General features: G+C 45.1%; 1 protein-coding gene across 1 annotated transcript in view; it reads right to left on the minus strand.

Annotated features, from left to right (window-relative positions):
- LOC140458290 (uncharacterized) overlaps positions 1 to 8,778 on the minus strand; it is a 30,759-nt gene extending 21,981 nt beyond the window's left edge. Inside the window, exon 1 of the mRNA XM_072552692.1 lies at positions 8,278 to 8,778. Within this exon, the coding sequence (XP_072408793.1) occupies positions 8,278 to 8,778 (501 nt within the window). The remainder of the gene's footprint in view (positions 1 to 8,277) is intronic.
- Between the last annotated feature and the right edge of the window lie 17,695 nt (positions 8,779 to 26,473).

Here is a 26,473-nt window from a genome sequence, read left to right on the forward strand (position 1 = left end):
CCATTAAGCGTATAAGTCCTGTCCTGATTTGCCTTTCCAAAATGAGGCACCTCACAATTATCTAAATTAAACTCCATCTGCCACTCTGCAACCTATTGGCCCATCTGATCGTGATTCCATTGTACTCTGAGGTAACTTTCTTCGCCGTCGACCACACCTTCAATGTTGGTGTCATCTGCAAACATACTAACCATACTTCCAAATCATTGATATAAATGAGGAAAAACAATGGACCCAGCACCGATCCTTGTGGCACACCACTGGTCACAGGCCTCCAGTCTGAAAAACAACCTTCCATCACCATCCTCTGTCTTCTCCCTTTGAGCCAGTTCTGTGTCCAAATGGCTAGTTCTCCCTGTATTCCATGTGATCTAACCCTGCTAACCAGTCTACTGTGAGGAACCTTGTCGAATGCCTGACTGAAGCTCATACAGGTCATGTCCACTGTTCTTCCCTCATCAATCCTGTTTGTCATTTCTTCAAAAACTCAGTCATGTTAGTGAGATACAATTTCCCAACACAAAACCAGACTATCCCTAATCAGTCCTTACTTTTCCAAATGTAAACCCTGTCCCTTAGAATCTCTCTAACAACCTGCCCACCAGACTCACTGGTCTATATTTCCCTGGCTTTTTCTTAATGGTACCACATTAGCCAACTTTCATGCTTCTGGCATCTCACCTATGGTTATTGATGATACAAATATCTTAGCAAGGGGCACAACAATCACTTCCCTAGCTTCCCACAGAGTTCTAGGGTACACCTCATCCAGTGCCAGGGATTCATACACCTTTATGCATTAAGTCACAGATTCAATGGGTTACATTAATACAAAAGAAATATTTGATTTCCATTGTTTATGTAACTCCTCAGTGAGAATGCATTCTTTATTTTCTCCCGTTACCAATGATTTCCTCGACTATGCAAAGACTACATCTGTAAAACCCTGTGGCTGATTTAAGGGTGGAACATAGGAGACACTGTATAGAATAGAGATGTTCCACATTGCGCAGTGTAGCCAATCTGTGCAAGTTGGACTTTAAACCAGCCAAAACAAACAAAGTCTCCTGTCTAAAGGAGGCTTTAGGCATTGTGTGCAGATTTAGTTTAGGGATTCTCATTCTAAATCCTAGGCACCACTAGTGCACAAAATGTCATTAACAGACGAGTTTTAATTCAACATTTCATTGAAAACAGCTACAAGTCTGGCTGAGTGGATTATGGAAATATTATACTAGGGTCATAAAACATTTCCTTCTCCATTTACCTGGAGATAATCCATGGACTCCAGCAATGACAATAAGTAGAAGGCCCAGTGTCTTCATTGCTTCTGATCAAAGACCTGACTGACAGCTCAACACAGGAGTAGAAACACCTAGCCCTAGCCTTTATATTCCCAGAAATATCACTGTCAGCTGCATTTTTGAACACACTGATCAACGATGTGAGTCTGAGCTTCAAAATGCCATTAGCTGCAGGTGCTCGTGAGAAAAAGACCATAAGCACAATCTTTTTAAACATAGCTCAGGAGAAAAAATTGGAACGAGTGCTTTCTATTAATAGAACAAGACTTCATGCCCAAGTCTGATCTTGCCAGTACCACGTAAGCAGACTGAAGTCACTCATTCCACTAACAGTACAGCCTGGTAATAAAACCTTTCTCCCACAGATAGTTTGCATTTTAATTCCTTGAAACGTCAAGTCAACTTATGCTCATTTCATGAGGGTGAAGGGTACTAAATGTCGAAGTATGTAATACTAACAATTTTCAGAGAAACTACCTTCATAATAAACATTTCCAGATTATATATAAGATGCATGATAAGATGCATTGTTACAGATCAGACTTGGTCCAGATACATTTTCTGTAAAGGATCACTTCCACAGACAGAGTCATAGAATTATAGCACAGAAAAAGGACATTTGACCCATTAAGTCTGCACTGACCCTAAAAAAGCATCCCACCTGGGCCCATGCCCCTGACTCTATCCCCATAATGCTACATTTGCCATGGCTAACCCACCTAACCTGTACATTGCTGGACACTGCAGGGCAACTTAGCATGCCTAATCGACCTAAGCTTCATACCTTTGGACTGTGAGAGAAAACCCACACAGACATGGGAAGGATGTGTAAACTCCAGACAAGCAGTCACCTGAGGCTGGTATTGAACCCAGTGCGGCAGCAGTCCTAACCACTATGACACCATGCTGACCTTACAGTTCACAGGCTCCATGAGTTTATGCACGACTTTATAAGAGAAACAATATTGAGACAATGGCTGAAGAAAGTACCCAATAATCAGTTATGACATCAAAGATTCCCAACTACAACTTTGAGTCTATCCTGACCTTACCAGGAATTAGTTGAAAAGTTTGGCACTGGAAAAGCACAACAGGTCAGGCGGCATCCGAGGAGCAGGAGAGTTGACATTTTGTGTATAAGCTCTTCATCAGGAATTGGGGGGGTGGTGGTGGGGTGTGTGGCTGAGAGATAAATAGGAGCATAAGGGTGGGGATGAGGGTGAGGTAGCTGGAAAGGTGATTGGTAGATGCACGTGGAGGGTGATGGTGATAGGTCAGAGGGGAGGGTGGAGTGGATAGCTGGGAAGGAAGATGGACAGGTGGGACAGTTCAAGACGGCTATGCTGAGTTGGAGGGTTGGATCTGGGATGAGGTGGGAGAGGGGAGATGAGGAAATTAGTGAAGTTGATGTTGATGCCATGTGGTTGGTGGGTCCCAAGGCAGAAGATGAGGTGTTCTTCCCCCAGGCATCAGATGGCTTTGATCTGGCGATGGAGGAGGCCCAGGACTTGCATGGGAGGAGTGGAAGAGGGAGTTGAAGTGGTTGGACACAGGGCGGTGGGATATTTGATGTGTCCCAGAGATTTCCTTGGAAACATTCCACAAGTTGGCATCCTGTCTCCCCAAAGTACAGGAGATCACATCAAGAGCAACAGGCACATTAGATGAGGTGTTTGGATATGCAGGAAAATCTCTGCCGATGTGGGGCCTTGGATAGAGGTGAGGGGGGGAAGGTGTGGGCGCAGATTTTACACCTCTTGTGGTGGCAAGGGAAGGTGCTGGGAGTGGGGGACTGTGGACTTAACGAGGGAGTTCGGGGGGAATGGTCTCTGCAGAATGCTGATAGGGGTGGGGAGAGAAATATATCTCTGGTGGTGAGTTTGGGTTGTAGGTGGTGGAAATGATGGAGGATGATGCGTTGTATGTGGAGATTTGTGGGGTGAAAGGTGAGGACCGGCGCGTTCTGTCCTTGTTGTGGTTGAAGGGGATTGGTTCAAAAGTATTGAGGTGCAGGAAGTGGAGGAGATGCGTCAGAGGTGAAAATTAGATTACATTACAGCATGGCAACAGGCCCTTCGGCCCAACAAGTCCACACCGACCCACCAAAGCACAACCCACCCATGCTCCTACACTTAACCCTTACCTTACACTATGGGCAATTTAGCATGGTCAATTCACCTGACATGCACATCTTTGGACTGTGGGAGGAAACCGGAGCACCCGGAGGAAACCCACGCAGACACGGGGAGAACGTGCAAACTCCACACAGTCAGTCGCCTGAGGCAGGAATTGAACCCGGGTCTCAGGCACTGTGAGGCAGCAGTGCTAACCACTGTGCCACCGTGCCACCCACTCTTCTTCACCCTTCTTCGGCTCATACCCGAAATGTCGATTTTCCTACTCCTTGGATGCTGCCTGACCTGCTGCGCTTTTCCAGCAACACATTTTCAGCTCTGATCTCCAGCATCTGCAGTCCTCACTTTCTTCGAGATGAGCCAGAGGGCATTGTTGACCACGTGGGAGGGGACATTGCGGTAGGAGGCCTTCTGAGATGTTCTGGAGTGGAATTGCAGCTCCTAGGAACAGATGCGACAGAGGCGGAGGAATTGGATAGCAATTTTACAGTATGTGGGGGGTGGGAGGAAGTGTAGTAAAGGTAGCTGTGGGAGTCGGTAGGTTCAAAGGAGATGTCTGTGTTGAGTCGGTCATCAGAAATGGAGACGGATAGGTCCAGGAAGGAGAGGGAGATGTCCAAGATGACCCAGGTGAACTTGAAGTCAGGGTGGAATGTATTGGTGAAGTTGATGAAGTTTTCAAACTCCTCATGGGAGCATGTGGTGGTACCAATACAGTCATCAATGTAGTGGAGGAAAAGGTGGGGAATGGTGCCGGTGTAGCTGCAGAAGATGGACTGTTTCAAGTATCTGACGATGAGGTCCATGCGGGTGCCCATGGCTACCCCTTTGGTCCGAAGGAAGTGGAAGGGGTACATATTGAGGGTGAGGATTAGTTCAGCCAACCAAATGAGTATGTTGGTGGATGGGTGCTGATTGGGTCAGCGGGAGAGGAGGAAGTGGAGGGCTGGGAGGCCATTGCCATGGTGGATGGATGTGTATAGGGACTGGATATCCATGGTGGCGATGAGGCTTTGGGGGCCGGGGAAATGAAAGTCATGGAGGAGGTGGAGGGCGTGGGTGATTTCTCAAATGTATTTGGGGAGTTCCTGGACCAAGGAGGATAGGACAGTGTCAAGTATGAGGAGATATGTGGGGTAGGAGGAGGTGGAGACGATGGGTTGGCCGGGGCAGTCAGGTTTGTGAATTTTGGGGGGAGGGGTAAAATCAGGCGATGCAGGGTTCCGGGACTCTGAGGTTGGAGGCTGTGGATGGGAGATCCCTTGAGGTGATGTCGGAATGGTCTTGGAGATGATGGCTTGGTGATAGAGATGAGGTCGTGGTCGAGGGCAGCAGGAGGAGGTGGTGTCCGTGAGTTGGTGCCTGGCCTCGAACACCGCTGAAGCAAGGCATCAACTCATTGACACTTCCGCCTCCTGCCCCCTCGACCATGACCTCAACTCCCATCATCAAACCATCATCGCCCAGACCACCCACAACCTCAGTGTAATTTATACATTGTCATCTTTGGGTTGACAAAAACTGGAGAATAACCGTGACACCTTTCTGCTCAGTCAGATTTCTGCTGTGTCAGATTTCTGGAAAAAAGTACTAGAAAGTACGATATGAGTGATTCCTTCATAACTGCAAAGCAAACTGAACTTGCTCAATAGAGCCAACAGTAAATTCAAATTACCCAAGCAACACTGGCAGACAAAAAGGCTGGTTGTATAGAATCATAGAGATGTACAGCACAGAACCAGACCCTTTGGTCCAACTCGTCTATGCTGACCAGATATTCTCCATTAATCTAGTCCCATTTGCCAGCATTTGACCCATATCTCTCTAAATCCTTCCTATTCATGTACCTACCTGGTTATGCAAACTCCCATTAAACAACCCTCTAATCTGAGAAATCATAAACCAAGAGATTCAGCAGTTGCATAATGTTTAAAGAACAAAGATTAATGAATCATCAATTAGACGTATCAGGTCCTTATGAGCTGCAATGGCCTTACATGCTGTCGTCCTGTTGGTAAATTAATAAATCATTCACTTCTCCAATGTACATTCATTTCAATAATAAACCTAAGCTAATCGAACTACATTTTCAAATTTGCAAAGATTACTTGGAGCTAACACAGGTAAAAATACACTTCACAGTAATGGCTTGGGTGAATTATTACTTTTTAACAAGTGTGAATTCAAGATGTAGAGGGTCAAACCCTGAAGAACCCAAGTTATACAGTAGCAGCTATGGAGGATCGTCCCTCTATTACTCAGTCACATTATATCCAAACTCAAGGTGACTTGGTGAGTTATACACGTACAATTAATTTGGCTTTGTATCTTTTTTATATAGAATGGAAGTGCTGCAAATGTGAGGTGTGTCTACAGACAGTGCATGCATAGTTTGTGAGTACCATTAGATCCACAAAGCCATCAGAGAACATGCTTTGTTCTCCATTTCTTTCCTTTTTATTAACACTTTTAGAAGACAAGGTTTCAAGTGAAGGTATGAGAGAATTGTCAGAAATTCGGGTCATTCTAACCTTTTCACCACTGTTACAGGAATTAAGAATCACAATGAAAAAAAAGAGAGGAAAGAAAATTAACACTCTATTTACCTTGAAATAAAAGTAACTAACTACGTGGGAAGGAGGTAGTACAGGTAGATCTCCTATAACGCTGTAGCTGCATTCCAGTGAAACCTAGCTTAATAGAAAATCGCTTAATATAATACTGGGGCCAATGGGAAAAGCGGGTTGGGGCAGACCAGCAAAAAGAAATCTCTCACCATGTGTAGAAGGACCTGGAAGATACAGAATGTGGTGAAATAGATGGTGACATCTTGAAAAATGTCCAGATTACAAAAGAGGTGGTGCTGGATGTCTTGAAATGTATAAAAATAGATAGTTCCCCAGGACTTGATTAGGTGTACCTGAGAACTCTGTGGGAAACTAGGGAAGTGATTGCTGGGCCTCTTGCTGAGATATTTGGATCACTGATAGTCACAGGTGAGGTGCCGGAAGACTGGAGGTTGGCAAACGTGGTGCCACTGTTTAAGAAAGGTGGTAAGGACAAGCCAGGGAACTATAGACCAGTGAGCCTGACCTCAGTGGTGGGCAAGTTGTTGGAGGGAATCATGAGGGACAGGATTTACATGTATTTGGAAAAACAAGGACTGGTTCGGGATAGTCAACATGGCTTTGTGCGTGGGAAATCATGTCTCACAAACTTGATTGAGTTTTTTGAAGAAGTAACAAAGAAGATTGATGAGGGCAGAACAGTAGATATGATCTATATGGACTTCAGTAAAGTGTTCGACAACTTTCCCCATGGGAAATTGGTTAGCAAGGTTAGATCTCATGGAATAAGGGAGAACATTTGGATACAGAACTGGCTGAAAGGTAGAAGACAGAAGGTGGTGGTGGAGGATTGTTTTTCAGACTGGAGGCCTGTGACCAGGGGTGTGCCACAAGGATCGATGCTGGGTTCAGTACTTTTCATCATTTATATAAATGATTGGGATGTGAGCATAAGAGGTACAGTTAGTAAGTTTGCTGATGACACCAAAATTGGAGGTGTAGTGGACAGCGAAGAAGGTTTACCTCAGATTACAACAGGATCTTGATCAGATAGACCAATGGGCTGAGAAGTGGCAGATGGAATTTAATTTTGATAAACGCAGGGTGCTGTATTTTGGAAAAGCAAATTAGAGCAGGACTTATACACTTAATGGTAAGGTCCAAGGGAGTGTTGCTGATCAAAGAGACCTTGGAGTGCAGGTTTGTAGCTCCTTTTAAGTAAAGTCACAGGTCGATAGGATTGTGAAGAGGGCGTTTGATATGCTTTCCTTTATTGGTCAGAGTATTGAGTACAGGAATTGGGAGGTCATGTTGCGGCTGTACAGGATATTGGTTAGGCCATGTTGGAATCTTACGTGCAATTCTGGTCTCCTTCCTATCGGAAAGATGTTGTGAAATTTGAAAGGGCTCAGAAAAGATTTACAAGGATGTTGCCAGGTTTGAAGGATTTGAGCTATAGGAAGAAGCTGAACAGGCTGGGGCTGATTTCCCTGGAGCATCGGAGGCTGAGGGATGACCTCATAGAGGTTTACAAAATCATGAGGGGCATGGATAGGATAAATAGACAAAGTCTTTTCCCTCGGGTTGGAGAGTCCAGAACTAGACGGCATAGGTTTATGGAGAGAGGGGAAAGATATAAAAGAGATCTAAGGGGCAACTTTTTCACGCAGAGGGTGGTACGTGTATGGAATGAGCTGCCAGAGGGATTGGTGGAGGCTGGTACAATTGCAACATTTAAGAGGCATCTGGATGGGTATATGAATAGGAAGGGTTTGGAGGGATATGGACCAAATACTGGCAAATGGGACTAGATTGGGTTGGGATATCTGATCGGCATGGATGGGTTGGACTGAAAGGTCTGTTTCTGTACTGTACATCACTATAACTCTAATAATCACCCAAAAGTCAAACAAAGTATACCATAACCTGAATGAAGGATGAAATAATATTTATTAAGATAACAAAAGTAAAGTTGAAGGTACATTTAAGAAGTGTAAGAAAACAGCGCTCTGTACAGCACCTGTCACAGGAAGCTGCATTGTTGGCAGCTGACATCGGTACGTACACGGTACGGTGTGGAGACCGGCACGGACATTGGTATGTACACGGTACAGTGTCGAGACCAGCACGGACATTGGTACGTACACAGTATGGTGTGGAGACCGGCACGGACATCGGTATGTACACGGTACAGTGTCGAGACCAGCACGGACATTGGTACGTACACAGTATGGTGTGGAGACCGGCACGGACATCGGTATGTACACGTACAGTGTGGAGACCGGCACGGACATTGGTATGTACACGGTACAGTGTCGAGACCAGCACGGACATCGGTACGTACACAGTATGGTGTGGAGACCGGCACGGACATCGGTATGTACACGGTATGGCGTAAAGACCGGCACGGACATCGGTATATACACGGTACAGTGTGGAGACTGGCACGGACATCGGTACATACGTGGTGCAGTGTAAAGTCCGGAAAGAAAATCGGTACGTACACGATACAGCGTAAAGACCAGCACGGACATCGGTACGTACACAGGATGGCATGGAGACCGGCACAACATTGGTACATATACAGTACGGCGTAAAGTCTGGAATGGACATTGGTACATACACGGTACGGCGTAAAGTCTGGAACGGACATCGGTACATACACAGGATGGCATGGAGACCGGCACGACATTGGTACATATACAGTACGGCGTAAAGTCTGGAACGGACATCGGTACATACACAGTACGGTGTGGAGACCGGCATGAACATCGGTATGTACACAGTACGATGTGGAGACCGACACGGACATTGGTATGTACACAGTACGGTGTGGAGACCAACACGGACATTGGTATGTACACGGTACGGTGTGGAGACCGGCATGGACATCAATACATGCAAGGTACAGCACGAAGAGCGGCACAGACATCAGTACATACAACATATGGCGTGGAGACAGGCACAGACTTTGGTATTCTCTCCCGGAAATTATTATGGGTGTACCTACACTTAAATGTCTGCAGTGGTTTTGGAAGCCAGTTCACCAATATCTTCTCCATAGCAGTTAGGACTCCTACCTGCACAGATCAGTAACATGTCTTGGACCTCTTGATGAGAAACTCCAGGTTTCAATGGAATACAATAATGTCTGTGAGTTACAAGCCACCATCAACCAAATACAAATGCCTTCTCCATATCCAAACACATTTTCATTTTTTTTAACTGGGAGATTTACCCAGTAATGCTGGAATGTAAGTCTGAAGGACATCTGTGCTTATGAAATGACATAGTCCTCAATTCCACAGGGGAGAGCCACTCTCTCAAGATGGCAATAAATTATCATCCCTTAATCAAAAGCAGGTAAATCCTTCATATGATTTTTGCTTGTTTTGTCCAAAGGTTCCAGTTCAGCCAATTGATGCCACACGCTGTTGAGTTATAACCACTGCCTGTTGCAACACACTTGAATGAACCTGCAACTGAGATACTCATGGCTGACTTATGGATTCTAACATTAACACAATCTTTTCTTGTTGTTCATTCTGATCATATGTGCTCTCTGAACAATCTGTTTCATAATTTGCATTAAATACTTGACTTTTGATCCTTCAACAATTCCTGACATAGTGATGTTTACAGTCAAACTGGAAACATGTATTAATTTTTTAATTAATTAATTACAATAGATGCAGGAGTAGGCCATTCTGCCCTTCGAGCCTGCACCGCCATTCAATATGATCATGGCTGATCATTCCTAATCAGTATCCTGTTCCAGCCTTATCTCCATACCCCTTGACTCCACTATCTTTAAGAGCTCTATCCAATTCTTTCTTAAAAGAATCCAGAGACTGGGCCTCCACTGCCCTCTGGGGCAGAGCATTCCATACAGCCACCACTCTCTGGGTGAAGTAGTTTCTCCTCATCTCTGTCCTAAATGGTCTACCCCGTATTTTTAAGTTGTGTCCTCTGGTTCGGCACTCCCCCATCAACGGAAATATGTTCCCTCCTGCCAGAGTGTCCAGTCCTTTCATAAGCCTATACGTTTCAATCAGATCCCCTCTCAGTCTTCTAAACTCAAGGGTATACAAGCCCAGTCGCTTCAGTCTTTCCGTGTAAGGCAATCCTGCCATTCCAGGAATTGACCTCGTGAACCTACGCTGCACTCCCTCAATAGCCAGAATGTCTTTCCTCAAATTTGGAGACCAGAACTGTACACAGTACTCCAGGTGCGGTCTCACCAGGGCCCTGTACAGCTGCAGAAGCACCTCTTTGCTTCTATACTCAATCCCTCTTGTTATGAAGGCCAGCATGCTATTTGCCTTCTTCACGACCTGCTGTACCTGCATGCTTGCCTTCATTGACTGGTGGACAAGAACACCCAGATCTCTCTGAATAGCCCCTTTACCTAATTTGATACCATTGAGGTAGTAATCTGCCTTCCTGTTCTTGCCACCAAAGTGGATAACCAGACATTTATCCACATTAAACTGCATCTGCCATGCATCTGCCCACTCACCTAACTTGTCCAGGTCACCCTGTAATCCCCTAACATCCTCATCACATTTCACCCTACCACCTAGCTTTGTGTCATCAGCAAATTTGCTAATGTTATTACTGATACCATCTTCTATATCATTTACATATATTGTAAAAAGCTGCGGTCCCAGCACGGATCCCTGCGGTACCCCACTGGTCACTGCCTGCCATTTCGAAATGGAGCCGTTAATCACTACCCTTTGTTTCCTATTAGCCAACCAATTCTCTATCCAATCTAGTACTTTGCCCCCAATCCCGTGCGCCCTAATTTTACTCACTAACCTCTTGTGTGGGACTTTATCAAAAGCTTTCTGAAAGTCCAGGTACACTACACCCACTGGATCTCCCTTGTCCATCTTCCGAGTTACAACTTCAAAAAATTCAAGAAGATTAGTCAAGCATGATTTCCCCTTCATAAATCCATGCTGACTCTGTCCTATCCTGTTACTATTATCCAGATGTGCCGTAATTTCATCCTTTATAATAGACTCCAGCATCTTTCCCACCACTGAGGTCAGACTAACTGGTCTATAATTTCCTGCTTTCTCCCGCCCACCCTTCTTAAAAAGTGGCACAACATTAGCTGCCCTCCAATCCTCAGGAACCAACCCTGATTCTATTGAACTCTGGAAAATAATCACCAACGCATCCACGATTTCCCGAGCCACCTCCTTCAGTACCCTGGGATGCAGGCCATCAGGTCCCGGAGACTTATCAACCTTCAGACCTAACAGTCTCTCCAACACCAAATCCTGGCAAATAGAAATTCCCTTAAGTTCAGGTCCTTCAGCCACTGTTACCTCAGGGAGATTGCTTGTGTCTTCCCCAGTGAACACAGATCTGAAGTACCCATTTAATTCCTCTGCCATTTCTTCGTTCCCAGTAATATATTCCCCTGCTTCTGTCTTCAAGGGCCCAATTTTTGTCCTAACCATTTTTTTGCCTTGGACATACCTAAAAAAGCTTTTACTATCCTCCTTTATATTCTTGGCCAGTTTACCTTCGTACCTCATTTTTTCTCTGCGTATTTCCTTCTTACTAATCCTCTGTTGTTCTTTAAAAGCTTCCCAGTCCTCCGTTTTCCCGCTTATCTTCGCTAAGTTATACTTTTTCTCTTTTAACCTTATATGTTTCTTTACTTCCCTTGTCAGCCACGGCCGCCCATGTCTCCTCCTGGGATCTTTCTTCCTTTTAGGAATGAACTGATCCTGCATCTTCTGCATTATACACAGAAATATCCGCCATTGTTCCTCCACGGTCTTCCCTGTTAAGGTATTAAACCATTGAACTTTGGCCAGTTGCTCCCTCATAGCTCCATATTTCCCTTTATTCAACTGAAATATTGTCACTTCAGATTGTACCCACTCCCTCTCAAATTGCAGATTGAAGCTTATTGTATTATGGTCACTACTTCCCAATGGCTCCTTCACTTCGAGGTCACTGACCAATTCTGGTTCGTTACACAATACCAGATCCAGAATCGCCTTATCCCTGGTCGGCTCCAGCACCAGCTGCTCTAAAAATCCATCTCTGAGGCACTCCACAAAGTCTCTTTCTTGAGGCCCGATACCATCCTGATTAACCCAGTCTACCTGCATGTTAAAATCCCCCATAACAACTGTAGTAACATCTTTGCGACAAGCCAATTTCAGCTCCTGATTCAACTTACCTCCAACATCCAGACTACTGTTTGGGGGCCTGTAGATGACTCCCATGAGGGTCTTTTTACCCTTAGTGTTTCGAAGCTCTATCCACACTGACTCTACATCCCCTGACTCTAGGTCCGCCCGCGCAAGGGACTGAATATCCTCCCTTACCAACAAGGCCACCCCACCCCCTCTGCCCGTCAGTCTATCCTTACGATAACACGTGTAGCCTTGAATATTCATTTCCCAGGCCCTGTCCCCATAAAGCCACGTCTCAGTTATCCCCACAATATCGTATCTGCCAATTTCCAAAAGAGCCTCAAGCTCATCCACCTTGTGTCTAATGCTTCGTGCATTCATATATAGAATTTTTAATTTGTTACTGCTCTCACCCTTCCCCTCAACCCTTATTTCACTCAACTTTACAGCATGATGCCTTTTCCAGTTTTCTGCCTCCTTGATACAGTTGTCTTTCTTGACTTCTCTTGTTCTAACTACCCCTTCAATTTCCTTTTTAAACATCCAGCTTGTCCCCTCCCCCCCGCTACTTAGTTTAAATGTAGCGGTGTTGCAGCAGAAAACCTGCCTGCCAGAATGCCGATCCCTGTTCTATTAAGGTGCAAGCCATCTCTCTTGTAGAATTTATGGTTACCATAAAATATACCCCAGTGATCCAAGAACTTGAAACCTTGCTTCCTGCACCAGTTCCCCAACCACACGTTCAAGTCCATTATCTCCCGGTTTCTGGCCACACTAGCCCGAGGAACTGGAAGCAAACTGGAGATAACCACCTTGGACGTCCTGCTTTTTAGCCTTCTTCCTAGTTCTGCGAAGTCTCGCTGTAGTATGTTCCTCCTCTTCTTCCCGACATCATTTGTGCCGACGTGTACCACCACCTCGGGCTCTTCACCCTCGTCCTTGAGGATGTCCTGCACTCTGTCCGCGATGTCTTTCACTCTAGCACCAGGAAAGCAACACACCATCCTTAAATCCCGTCTGCTGCCACAAAAACCCCGGTCAGTTCCTCTCACGATGGAGTCCCCTATTACCACGGCTCTATGTGATGTCCGACTCTTCCGCTCTGCTTCTGCGGCAACTTTTGATTGACAAACATGGCCGCCTTGCGAACTGGTAGTGTCATCAGACTCTACTGTTTCCAAAAGCTTCAACTTGTTCCTGACAGGTACTTCTCCCGGCGTCTCTTGCACCTGTCTCCTCTCTGCCTTCCTCATCGTCTGCACTCTTCTGCTCTCTTCTGGCATGATTGGTGTAATAACATCACTGAAGGTCTTGTCCAGAAAGATCTCGTTCTCTCGGATGAGCCTAAGGTCTTCGAGTTCTTTCGTCAGTGCTGCAATATGCTCGGTCTGCGTTTCAAGGATTCATTCAGCATTAACTATCATCCAATTCAGCAATTTCCCTTAACATAGAAATCAATTAAAGGTACAAATCCCTTCAAAGTTAAAAATCACATAACATCGAGTTATAGTCCAACGGGTTTATTTGGAAGCACTAGCTTTCGGGATGCTGCTCCTTCATCAGGTGGTTGTGGAGGACACAATTGTAAGACACAGAATTTATAGCAAAAGTTTACAGTGTGATGTAACTGAAATGATATGTTGAAAAATACACACACACACACACACACACACACACACATAAGTTTGTACTTGCAGAATTACATTTTATTTTGCTCAAAAACTGCATGAATCCATGTAAGATTCTGTAAATCTCTTTTTCAGATTAGAATCAATCTGAACACTGGGGCACCGGACACCTTCAAACCATTAGGCCAACATGGCACCTATTATTAAAGTTCACTTGAGAATGTAACTTTAAGAAAGTTCTTGGATTTACATATGAAAGAACTGAAACCAACGTGGTCATTCTAAAAGATGAGAGACTTAACAAACAATCCGGGTCTTTTTCAATATATAATTTCAGTCGCATCACACTAAATTTTTTCTATAAATTGTGTCCTATGATCTTATACTCCACAACCATCTGATGAAGGAGCAGTGCTCCAAAAGCTAGTGCTTCCAAAGAAATCTGTTGGACTATAACCTGGGGTTGTGTGATTTTTAACTTTTATACACCCGAGTCCAACACTGACACCTCCAAATCAAACCCCTTCCAAACATCAGCAAATCCATCCTTACAAGGTGACCTGCAACCAGGTCCCTTTGACTTTAAGAGTCAGTAACCAAGGAAACCACTATTATTTTTATCAGGATGGAACTCCAGCTATGTCCTGCAAAGGTAGCAGGATCTGTTTGTCTCCCTAAAATTTCTTTAGAGCAGCAGCAGCCATTTATTCAAAAAGGCAGTAATTACCATGAAATTGAACACCCATCAAAAGCAAATGTTTATCCATTTTGTGAAATTTGTGTGCACTCTTAATAGCTTAAACACCAACTTCCAACAAAATACATTAAGGACAAAAGAGTAACTAGAATGAGAATAGGGTTCCTTAAAGATCAGCAAGCTGTCTGTATGTGTACGGAACCGCAGGAGATGGGGGAGGTACTAAATAAGTTTTTTCATTAGTGTTTACTGTAGAGAAGGATATGGAGTTAAAGAACTTGGGGAAATAAATAGTAATATCTTGAAAAGTGTCCATATTATAAACAGGAGGTGCAGGACATCTTAAAACACAAAGGTAGATAAATCCCAGGACCTGATCAAGTATACCTTAGAATTTTGTGGGAAGCTAGGGAAATGATTCCTGTGCGCCTTGCTGAGATATTTGTATTAATCAACAGCCATGGAGGAAGTGCTGGAAGACTGGAGGTTGGCTCATGTGGTGCCACTATTTAGGAAAGGTGGTAAGAAAAAGCTATGGGACTAGAGACCAGTCAGCCTGATGTCAGTGGTGGGCAAATTGTTGGAAGGCATTCTGAGTGAAAGGATTTCCATATATTTGGAAAGGCAAAGATTGATTAGGGATAGTCAACGTGGCTTTGTGGGAAATCATGTCTCACTAACTTGATTTGAGTTTTTTGAACAAGTGACAAAGATCATTGATGAGGACAAAGTGGTGGATATTGGACCTCAGTAAGGCATTCAACAAGTTTCCATATTGTAAACTAGTTAGTGATGTTAGATTACATGGAATACAAAGAGAACTAGCTGTTTGGATACAAAATTGGCTTGAAGATAGGAGACAGAAGTAGGTGGAGGGCTGCTTTTCGGATTGAAGGCTGTGACCAGTGGTGCGCCACAAGAATCAGTGCTGGGTCCACTGCTTTTTGTAATTTATATAAATGATTTGGCAGTGTGTTTTGGAATGTGAATATAGGAGGTATGGTTTGCAAGTTTGCAGATGACACCAAACTTTATGGTGTAGTGGACAGAGAACAAAGTTACCTCAGATTATAATGGGACCTTGACCAAATGCACAAATGGGCTGAGGCGTGGCAGATGGAGTTTGATTTAAATAAATGAGAGGTGCTGCATTTTGGAAAGACAAATCAGGGCAGGACTAAAACACTAAATGGTAAGGTCCTGGTGAGCGTTTATGAACAAATAGACCTCGGAGTGCAGGTTCATAGCTCTTTTAAAGTAGAATAACAAGTAGACAGGATCGTGAAGAAGGCATTTGGTGTGCTTGCTGTTATCGGTCAGTGTATTGAGTACAGGAGTTGGGACATCATGTTACAGCTGTACAAGGCATTGGTTAGGCCACTTTTGGAATACTGTGTGGAATTCTAGTCTCCCTGCTATAGAAAAGATGTTGTGAAACTTGAAAGGGTTCAGAAAAGGTTTACCAAGATGTTGCCTGGGTTGGAGGGTTTAAGGTATAGGGCATGGCTGAATAGGCTGGGGCTATTTTCCCAGAACATTAGAGGCTGAGGGGTGACCTTATAGAAGTTTATAAAATCATGAAGGGCATGGATAGGGTGAATAGACAAGGTCTTTTCTCCAGAATAGGTGAGTCCAAAACTAGAGGGCATAGGTTTAAGAGGGGAAAGATTGAAAAGGAACCTAAGGGGCAAGTTTTTCATGTAGAGGATGGTTCGTGTATGGAATGAGCTGCCAAAGGAGGTGGTGGCACCTGGTAGAATTACAACATTTAAAAGGCATTTGGATGTGTACATGAATAGGAAGGATTCAGAGGGATAGGGGCCAAGTGCTGGCAATTAGAACTAGATTAGTGTAGAATATCTGGTTAGCATGGATGAATTGGACTGAAGGATCTGTTTCTGTGTTGTACATCTCCATGACTCTTAGAGGAGTTGGGGGTGGGGGGTGGGGGGGCTTCGTGTGCAATATTAGGCTAAAAGGCTGTTTCTTTGCATGAGCATCTATGTAACTGCATAAATGTATTACTTTGTCATCAGAAACCTGGGATGGGATTATTTTACTGAAACCTTCACATTGTTAATCAGTCTCCCTATGTTCATTATATTGAAAACCTTTGTTTGGAATTATAAAGCATCTCAGAGAGATTTAGTTTGTACCAACATACACACTACGTAGAGTATAACTGAAAATTAAGGTACTGAAAAATAACTTCTAACATTGACATTTTTGTTCGCATTAGTAAATGAAGGATATTGTACCCAACTGTTTATAAAATTGGCAGATAAAGGCCCTTGAAGTGATGGTACTACTAGTTTCCAAACTACCTCCTATCCTCAGAATATTTTCTGTGATAAGCCTTGAGACCACTAATAATAGAGCCATATGGGCAGGTGAAAGTAAACTCTTTGTCAAATTTGTTCATGTAGTTAATCTACAAAAAAAATTGGTGTTTCAATAAATATTGCCTTCCATTGAAGATCACTTGTGGGATTTCCAAAGTACACTGTAATTGTGATAAGCAATTGTGATGTTGACTAGATGAGTAAGTTGAAGGATAAGTGATGTGATAGACATTTGGCAAGTGACTGTGTTTGGCAATTGCTTTATCAGTAAAACTAGAACGATAGGCTGGTCTCTTTGTTAGCTATATCAGCCTGCTCAGATGTGTAATGAAACATCTCTGGAGCAGGTGGGAATTAAATCTGGGCCTCCTGATTTGGAAGTAGGGCCACTACTACTGGACCACAACAGCCCCATTTGCCAGCCATCAAAACTCTCTAGTTAAATATAAATCAGACAGTGTTAAGTTCATGATTCCACATCACAATCAATCCGGGCACGAGTTATACACTTGGTTCATCCTGTCTCCAAAATCAAAGGTAATCTGGCTCCTCCCTTTGCCGTCGCTGAATATTATAGAACAGCCTGAAGAGGAAATGCATAAAATGTAAATATTAAAACCTTTCTCTGCAACATATCTCGATTGACCTGACAAGTTGCTACCAGATTACAGCCATGATCTTTAGTCACTTACCTGATAACAAACTACCAGACATAACACTGGACAAGGAAAAACCAATTTGTCATCAAACCTATTCAGCCAATGCTTATCTGAATCATTAAACACATTTGATTTTCTAATTCATTGGGCAGGACTATAACAAGTAGAACAGCATGTCAGAATGCTGACTACCTATACAATGTCTGGTATACGGATTCAGAATTTGACAAGGGGTCCATGTGAAGGTTCTGTTTAGGATTCTTTTGTGGTCTGAATGTTACATGTTACTTACCAAGACAGGTGTCTATTTTCAACCTCCCTGTTACTTTTATGTATGAGGCTGTATTTCTTTCTAATTAAAATCTAGATACCCCATGTCTATTATATAGTCAGGAGCCAGCTACAATATTTCCTTGAGTGAAAGAGCAATGTTCTTATCTACTAACCCTGAGAATAATTAAGAATCAATGTTGAGTATACATACATATATTGAATAAGTTAAAAAGACTCAGTGGCCAGTACAAAAGTAAGGTGAAATGTGTAGTTTAAACTTCTTAGGGCCTCCTTGAGGGTTAAAGTTTTTACCTGAGACCACAATTGGTATCTTGAATCATCAGTAGTAGTGAATATTTCAACTGTCCACTGACCTGTTGTGATGTTTCATAAGAATCAGTTCTATTACCAAATACCTTTTAAGAAACCAAAAAAGCTTTCTCCAGCTTCCAAGTTGTACTTCAAAATCCACATCCATGCTTTGCCAAAGCAGTTCCTTGAAATACAATATGATTCGTGCACTTCTGTGTCTGAGTTCACTTTTAACAATCTAGATAATTGCAGGTGATGTCTTTCATCTCCATTTTGTGAAATGTATACAGGTATAAATGAAAATGGGAGCTGAGGACCTTTAGACATCTGACCAGGTGGACTAGTTAGCGGAAGATGGACTGTTCCACATATCCTATGAAGAGCAGGCATTGCTGGGGCCCATGCGGGTGCCCATGGCTACTCCTTTGGTTTGGAGGAAGTGGGAGGATTGGAAAGAGAAGTTGTTCAGAGTGAGGACCAGTTCAGTCAGTCGATGGAGGGTGTCAGTGGAAGGGTACTGGTTGGTACAGCGGGAAAGGAAGAACAGGAGGGCTTTGGGTCCTTCATGATGGGGGATGGAGGTGTACAGGGACTGGATGTCCTTGGTGAAGATAAGGCGTTGGGGACCGGGGAAGTGAAAATCATGGAGGAGGTGGAGGGTGTGGGTGGTGTCCCGAACGTAGGTGGGGAGTTCTTGGACTAAGGGGGACAGGACCGTGTTGAGGTATGCAGAGATGAGTTCGGTGGGGCAGGAGCAGGCTGAGACAATGGGTTGGCCGGGGCAGTCAGGTTTGTGGATTTTGGGCAGGTGGTAGAAATGGGCGTTGCGGGGTTGTGGGACTATGAGGTTGGAGGCGGTGGATGGGAGATCCCCTGAGGTGATGAGGCTATGGGTGGTCTGGGAGATGATGGTTTGGTGTTGGGAGGTGGGGTCATGGTCAAGGGGGCAGTAGGAGGAGGTGTCCGCGAGCTGGCGATTAGCCTCAGCAGTGTAAAGGTCAGTGTGCCAAACTACTACCGCGCCTCCCTTGTCTGCCGGTTTGATAGTGAGGTTGGAGTTGGAACGGCAGGAGTGGAGGGCTGCACGTTCCGAGGGTGAGGGGTTGGAGTGGGTGAGAGGGGTGGACAGGTTGAAGCGGTTAATGTCGCGGCGGCAGTTGGCTATGAAGAGATCGAGGGCAGGTAAGAGGCCAGTATGGGATGTCCAGGTGGATGGGGTGTGTTGGAGGCAGGAGAAGGGGTCGTCAGAGGGTGGGCGAAAATCCTGGTTGAAGAAGTATTCGCGGAGGTGAAGGCGGCGGCAGAATTGTTCGATGTCTCGCCGCGTGTTGAACTCGTTAATCCAAGAGCGTAGGGGAATGAATGTGAGGCCTCTGTCGAGGACTGATCTTTCATCCTCAGAGAGGAGGAGGTCTGGAGGGATGGTGAAAACACGGCACGGCTGGGAGCTAGGACCTCGTGTGGGGCTGGATCTTGGAGTGGGGGCGGGGTTAGGCGTGGGGGCGGGAATCGGGACGGTTCAGAGATCAAGGCGGGGGTAGGGTTAGGTGTGTGAACGGAGATCGGCATGGGGCGGGGTTAGGCGTGCGAACGGAAATTGGCGTTGGGGCAGGGTTAAGCATGCGGACGAAGATCAGCGTGGGGCGGGGTTAGGCATGGTGAGGGAAATCAGCGCGGGGGCGGAGACACATGCGGTGTGGTCCTTGTGCAGGTGAGTGATGTCACTGGGGGGGGCGGAAGTGGCTGCAGCGATGGCAACCCAAGGGGCGGAAGTGGCTGTGGCAACGGCAGAAACGGTGTTGTTCCTGATAGCTGTGCACCCCGCGGAGGCCGCGAATCTGTCGGAGATGGTCTTCCTGGCGATCGCGGAGGCTGCAAGGTCAATGGGGGCGGAAGTGATGTCATGGTTCGCGGTGGCAGTTGCTGCTGCGAGCACTGCAGCGGCCGCGTGGTTAATGGTGCCTGAGTGATTTCGGAGGTCAATGGAAGATTCCGGAACAGTTGAGGAACCCAGAGTGTGGCGGTACATATCTTCCGCAGCTACACTGGCACCACCCCCCACCTTTTCCTCTGCTACATCGGCGCTGCCTCGTGCTCCCACGAGGAGGTTGAACAGTTCATCCACTTTACCAACCCCTTCCACCCCGATCTCAAATTTACCTGGACTGTCTCAGACTCCTCCCTCCCCTTCCTAGAGCTCTCCATTTCTATCTTGGGAGACCGAATCAACACGGACATTTACTATTAACCGACCGACTCCCACAGCTACCTAGACTACACCTCCTCCTACCCTGTCCCCTGTAAAAACACCATCCCATATTCTCAATTCCTTCGTCTCCGCCGCATCTGCTCCCAGGAGGATCAGTTCCAATACCGTACAACCCAGATGGCCTCCTTCTTCAAAGACCGCAATTTCCCCCCAGACGTGATCGACGATGCTCTCCACTGCATCTCCTCCACTTCCCGCTCCTCTGCCCTGGAACCCCGCCCCTCCAATCGCCACCAGGACAGAACCCCACTGGTCCTCACCTACCACCCCACCCAACCTCCATATACATTGTATCATCCGTCATCATTTCCGCCACCTCCAAACAGACCCCACCACCAGGGATATATTTCCCTCCATTCCTATCAGCATTCCGAAAAGACCACACCCTCCGTGACTCCCTCGTCAGGTCCACACCCCCCACCAACCCAACCTCCACTCCCGGCACCTTTCCCTGCAACCGCAAGAAATGCAAAACTTGCGCCCACACCTCCCCCCACCCCTTACTTCCCTCCAAGGCCCCAAGGGATCCTTCTATATCCGCCACAAATTCACCTGCACCTCCACACACATCATTTACTGCATCCGCTGCACCCGATGTGACCTCCTCTATATTGGGAAGACAGGCTGCCTACTTGCAGAACGTTTCAGAGTTCACCTCTGGGACACCCGGACCAACCAACCCAACCACCCCGTGGCTCATCACTTCAATTCCCCTTCCCACTCCACTAAGGACATGCAGGTCCTCAGACTTCTCCATCGCCAGACCATAGCAACACGACGGCTGGAGGAAGAGCGCCTCATCTTCCGCCTAGGAACCCTCCAACCACAAGGGATGAACTCAGACTTCTCCAGTTTCCTCATTTCCCCTCCTCCCACCTTGTCTCAGTCCCAACCCTCGAACTCAGCACCACCTTCCGAACCTGCAATCTTCTTCCTGACCTCTCTGCCCCCACCCCCACTCCGGCGTATCACCCTCACCTTAACCTCCTTCTACCGATCGCATTTCCAACGCCACTCCCCGAAGTCCCTCCTCCCTGTCTTTTATCTTAGCTCGCTTGGCACACTTTCCTCATTCCTGAAGAAGGGCTTATGTCCGAAACGTCAATTCCCCTGCTCCTTGGATGCTGCCTGACCTGCTGCGCTTTTCCAGCAACACATTTTCAGCTGTTGTTTTAAGTCTGTCCAAGGCAAAGGCTGCAGTAGTGGGTACAGTGGATTCTTTCTTGATTATATGTTTTTGGAGATAAGTCTCTTGATTAAACTTAAAATATAAGCCATAGCTATTAATTTAACCTGGGGCAGTGTTTGTAGAGGAATAAGACGGTGTTATTTTCTGGGTCTATAGATCGTGAAGATGCAAAAATTGCTTTTGCAGTGACATGTACTTCTTGTCAGATGTGAGAGTTTAAGGAGAGTTTAAAGGTTACTGTGGATTGTATCTGCCATAAATGCTGTTGGATGCAAATCTTATCAGATCGAGTGGATCGGTTGGAGAGACAAATAGAAGCGATGAGGAATTTGCAACAGCAACAGTATGTGATGGATAGCAGTTATAGAAAGGGGGGAAAAGTCTCAGATATAGTCCTGGATTAACTCCAGGAAGGGTAAGAGAGGTAGGCAGCTAGTGCAGGAGTCTTTTGTGGATATACCCATTTCAAACAGGTATACTGTTTTGGAAATTGTAGGGGGTGATGGATTCTCAGGGGAATTTAGCACAAACAGCCAAGTTTCTGGTATTGAGACTGGCTCTAATGAAACGAGGGGTACGTCAGTTTCCAAGAGATCAATTGTGTTAGGGGATCCTGTAGTCAGAGGTACAGACAGATGTTTCTGTGGCCAGCAGAGAAAAAGCAGAATGGTGTGTTGTTTCCCTGGTGCCGGGATCAAGGATGTCTCAAAGAGGGTGCAGAATGTTCTCACGGGGGAGAGGGGCTAGCAGGAGGTCATTGTCCACATTGGAACCAACGACATTGGAAGGGAAAAGGTTGAGACTCTGAAGGGAGATTACAGAGAGTTAGGTAGAATTTTAAAAAGGAGGTCCCCAAGGGTGGTAATATTTGGATTACTCCCAGTGCTACGAGCTAGTGAGGGCAGGAATAGGAGGATAGAGCAGATGAATGCATGGCTGAGGAGCTGGTGTATGGGAGAAGGATTCACATTTTTGGATCATTGGAATCTCTTTTGGGGTAGAAGAGATCCTGTACAAGAAGGACGGATTGCACCTAAATTGGAAGGGGACTAATATACTGGCTGGGAAATTTGCTAGAACTGCTTGGGAGGATTTCAACTAGTAAAGTGGGAGGTGGAACCCAGGGAGATAGTGAAGAAAGAGATTGATCTGAGACGGGTACAGCTGAGAACAGAAGTGAGCCAAACAGTCAGGGACAAAGTAGGACTAATAAATTAAACTGCATTTATTTCAAGGCAAGGGGCCTAACAGGGAAGGCAGATGAACTCAGGGCATGGTTAGGAACATGGGACTGGGATATCATAGCAATTACGGTAACATGGCTCAGGGATGGGCAGGATTAGATTAGATTAGATTATTTACAGTGTGGAAACACTGTGTAAGGACTGGCAGCTGAATGTTCCAGGATACAAATGCTACAGGAAGGATAGAAAGGGAGGCAAAAGAGGAGGGGGAGTGGCATTTTTGATAAGGGATAGCATTACAGCTGTGCTGAGGGAGGATATTACCTGAAATACACCCAGGGAAGTTATTTGGGTGGAACTGAGAAATAAGAAAGGGATGATCACCTTATTGGGATTGTATTATAGACCCCTCAATAGTCAGAGGGAAATTAAGAAACAAACTTGTAAGGAGATCTCTGCTATCTGTAAGAATAATACGGTAGTTATGGTAGGGGATTTTAACTTTCCAAACATCAACTGGGACTGCCATAGTGTTAAAGGTTTAGATGGAGAGGAATTTCATAAGTGTCTACAAGACAATTTTCTGATTCAGTATGTGGATGTACTTACGAGAGAAGGTGCAAAACTTGACCTACTCTTGGGAAATAAGGCAGGACAGGTGACTGAGGTGTCAGTGGGGGAGCACTTTGGGGCCAGCAACCATAATTCTATTAGATTTAAAATAGTGATGGAAAAGGATAGACCAGATCTAAAAGTTGAAGTTCTAAATTGGAGAAAGGCCAATTTTGATGGTATTAAGCAAGAACTTTCAAAAGCTGATTCGAGGCAGATGTTCGCAGGTAAAGGGAAGGCTGGAAAATGGGAAGCCTTCAGAAATGAGATAACAAGAATCCAGAGAAAGTATATTCCTGTCAGGGTGAAAGGGAAGGCTGGTAGGTATAGGGAATGCTAGATGACTAAAGAAATTGAGGGTTTGGTTAAGAAAAAGAAGGAAGCATATTTCAGGTACAGATAGGATAGATTGAGTGAATCCTTAGAAGAGTATAAAGAAAGTATGAAGAGTATACTTAAGAGGGAAATCAGGAGGGCAAAATGGGGACATGAGACAGCTTTGGCAAATAGAATTAAGGAGAATCCAAAGGGGTTTTACAAATACATTAAGGACAAAAGGGTAACTAGGGAGAGAATAGGGCCCCTCAAAGATCAGCAAGGTGGCCTTTGTGTGGAGCCACAGAAATTGGGGGAGATACTAAATGAGTATTTTGCATCAGTATTTACTGTGGAAAAGGATATGGAAGATATAGACTGTAGGGAAATAGATGGTGACATCTTGCAAAATGTCCAGATTACAGAGGAGGAAGTGCTGGATGTCTTGAAATGGTTAAAAGTGGATAAATCCCCAGGACCTGATCAGGTGTACCCAAGAACTCTGTGAGAAGCTAGAGAAGTGATTGCTGGGCCTCTTGCTGAGATATTTGCATCATCGATAGTCACAGGTGAGGTGCCGGAAGACTGGAGGTTGGCAAACGTGGTGCCACTCTTTAAGAAGGGTGGTAAGGACAAGCCAGGAAACTATAGACCAGTGAGCCTGACCTCGGTGGTGGGCAAGTTATTGGAGGGAATCCTGAGGGACAGGATGTACATGTATTCGGGATAGTCAACATGGCTTTGTGCGTGGGAAATCATGTCTCACAAACTTGACTGAGTTTTTTGATGAAGTAACAAAGAAGATTGATGAGGGCAGAGCAGTAGTTGTGATCTATATGGACTTACTTGGATACTGCCTGAACTGCTGTGCTCTTCCAGCACCACTAATCCAGAATCAGTAAGGTGTTCGACAAGGTTCCCCATGGGAGACTGATTAGCAAGGTTAGATCTCATGGAATACAGGGAGAACTGGCCATTTGGATACAGAACTGGCTCAAAGGTAGAAGACAGAGGGTGGTGGTGGAGGGTTGTTTTTCAGACTGGAGGCCTGTGACCAGTGGAGTGCCACAAGGATCGGTGCTGGGTCCTCTACTTTTTGTCATTTACATAAATGATTTGGATGCGAGCATAAGAGGTACAGTTAGTAAGTTTGCAGATGACACCAAAATTGGAGGTGTAGTGGACATCGAAGAGGGTTACCTCAGATTACAACAGGATCTTGGCCAGATGGGCCAATGGGCTGAGAAGTGGCAGATGGAGTTTAATTCAGATAAATGCAAGGTGCTGCATTTTGGGAAAGCAAATCTTAGCAGGACTTATATACTTAATGGTAAGGTCCTAGGGAGTGTTGCTGAACAAAGAGACCTTGCAGTGCAGGTTCATAGCTCCTTGAAAGTGGAGTCACAGGTAGATAGGATAGTGAAGAAGGTGTTTGGTATGCTTTCCTTTATTGGTCAGAGCATTGAGTATAGGAGTTGGGAGGTCATGTTGTAGCTGTACAGGACATTGTTTAGGCCACTGTTGGAATATTGCGTGCATTTCTGGTCTCCTTCCTATCGGAATGATATTGTAAAACTTGAAAGGGTTCAGAAAAGATTTACAAGGATGTTGCCAGGGTTGGAGGACCTGAGCTACAGGGAGAGGCTGAACAGGCTGGGGCTGTTTTCCCTGTAGCGTCAGAGGCTGAGGGGTGACCTTACAGAAGTTTACAAAATTATGAGGGGCATGGATAGGATAAATAGGCAAAGTCTTTTCCCTGGGGTCGGGGAGTCCAGAACTAGAGGGCATAGGTTTAGGATGGGAGGGGAAAGATATAAAAGAGATCTAAGGGGCAACTTTTTCACGCAGAGGGTGGTACGTGTATGGAATGAGCTGCCAGAGGATGTGGTGGAGGCCTGTACAATTGCAACATTTAAGAGGCATTTGGATGGGTATATGAATAGGAAGGGTTTGGAGGGATATGGGCTGGGTGCTGGCAGGTGGGACTAGATTGTGTTGGGATATCTGGTTGGCATGGACGGGTTGGACCGAACGGTCTGATTCCATGCAGTACATCTCTATGACTTGAAGGCAGGGAGGTCGAGTATCCAAGGAGGCAGGTGCCTGTCCCTGTACACTGTGCTTGCAGCAGCATTCAAATGAAAAGTGCTGGTGCATTGCAAATTGCAGCATTGAAGTTCAGAATATTTTGCAAATTAATTAGAAATGTGCCATGAGGGTGCCTGGAGGTTGAATGTTAGAGGCTGACATCCACGAATGGAGGCTATGTGTGGTCACTGCACACAGACTACACAAAGACATTAGTGACTGATGTCCAAGATAGAGGGCGAGAGGAAAAAGCAGCAAATTGGAGTCACTAGGTAACCACAGTCATTTTTATGTCAGGATTAATTTTGTCTAGTTTCTGTCCAGCAAGTGGAATAGAAGAGAATATAGAATAGCCTTTATTATCACATATACTCAATAAACATAGTGAAAAGTTTATATGTTGTCAATTACAGTGCCGACTTGAATGCAAAAGTACCTCAGCACAGCTTCTTTAGGTATACTGACAATGTGGACTGCCCTTCCATTGTAGAATGTGCCAAATTTTAACCTTATATGAATATGCATGTTTTCTCCTTTCTGTACACTGTACAACTGACTTTTTAAAAACTAAGTCAAATGTAAAAGCAATGTGCGTATGGATGGAACTTCGTTAACGCATTAAAATATTATTCCATTTTAACTGTGAAAGTAGCGACCATATTAACAAGATTAAATTACAATAATTGCAACTGTAAATGAAAAAGTGTTGACTTCACAATAAGTGCAAAATAAATT

Source organism: Chiloscyllium punctatum, chromosome 32, assembly GCF_047496795.1.
Source record: "Chiloscyllium punctatum isolate Juve2018m chromosome 32, sChiPun1.3, whole genome shotgun sequence".
Taxonomy (NCBI): Eukaryota; Metazoa; Chordata; class Chondrichthyes; order Orectolobiformes; family Hemiscylliidae; genus Chiloscyllium; species Chiloscyllium punctatum.